Source organism: Coturnix japonica (genome assembly GCF_001577835.2).
Source record: "Coturnix japonica isolate 7356 chromosome 3 unlocalized genomic scaffold, Coturnix japonica 2.1 chr3random2393, whole genome shotgun sequence".
Taxonomy (NCBI): Eukaryota; Metazoa; Chordata; class Aves; order Galliformes; family Phasianidae; genus Coturnix; species Coturnix japonica.
Window position 1 is genome coordinate 1 of NW_015439532.1, and position 1023 is coordinate 1023.

The 1023-nt window shown below is 43.8% G+C and overlaps 1 protein-coding gene across 1 annotated transcript; it reads left to right on the plus strand.

Annotated features, from left to right (window-relative positions):
* Nucleotides 1-161: 161 nt before the first annotated feature.
* On the plus strand, nt 162-958 carry LOC107306807 (coiled-coil domain-containing protein 28A-like; the record flags this gene model as incomplete). Its single annotated transcript, XM_015850156.2, has 2 exons — nt 162-344; nt 735-958. Coding segments are annotated over 2 exons (392 nt in total), but the record flags the coding sequence as incomplete, so codon positions are not given.
* Nucleotides 959-1023: the final 65 nt, after the last annotated feature.

The window sequence follows — 1023 nt, forward strand, 5'->3', positions numbered from 1 at the left end:
ATCTAGTAAAGGTGTATGTTTGGTGGCCCTGCCAGGCAGGGGGGTTGGAACTACATGATCCTTGAGGTCCCTTCCAACCCGGGTCATTCTGTGATGACAGGGAATGAGATTCAGGCTGGTGAAAATAAGCCAAGTGAAAGCAGGAAGTAATGGTATTGTTTAACCGCTTCATTTCTTCAGAGTAATCAAAGAGAAAGCCAAACCTCCAGGAGGAGAAGCAAAAGGGGCGCAGGCAGCACCAATCCAGCATTCATTCCTCACCGATGTGTCAGATGTCCAGGAAATGGAAAGGGGACTTCTCAGCCTCCTCAATGACTTCCACTCTGGCAAACTTCAAGCGTTCGGTAAGTGCATGAACTGCCTGCGTATAATGGTTGCCTTTATATGATGGTAATGTTTGCAAATAAATGTGCTATGTGGAAAAACTACTGGTTTAACTTTAATATTAGCCTCTGCTGCATTAAATCAAGTCTAATATAACTCAATAGCTCATAGCAGTAAAAATATACTCTAAAAAAGCTGTTAAGTGCTTTCAGTGGTTACCAGAAATCCAGGACAACATAACAGCAGACAATGACAGAAACTTCAGTGGTGAAAAAGGAAGAAATAATCTAGAAAGCAAATAAACTTATAAGTTTGAACACCAGATTTACCTTCTGTAAAAAGCTGTTGACTTCACATTTCCATTTGTTCTTTCAGGTTTCTTTCTCTAACGCTGTCACTTGTCCTCTTAGGAAATGAATGTTCCATAGAGCAAATGGAGCACGTGCGGAGCATGCAGGAGAAACTTGCCCGCCTCAATCTGGAGCTCTATGGGGAGCTGGAAGAACTCCCTGAAGATAAAAGAAAACTGGCCAGTGACTCCAATCTGGATAGGCTGCTGTCAGATGTAAGTACAGAGAAAGGAGCAGACATGGAACTTGGTCACAGAACCACAGAATGACCCGGGTTGGAAGGGACCTGAAGGATCATGTAGTTCCAACCCCCCTGCCTGGCAGGGCCACCAAACATACACCTTTACTA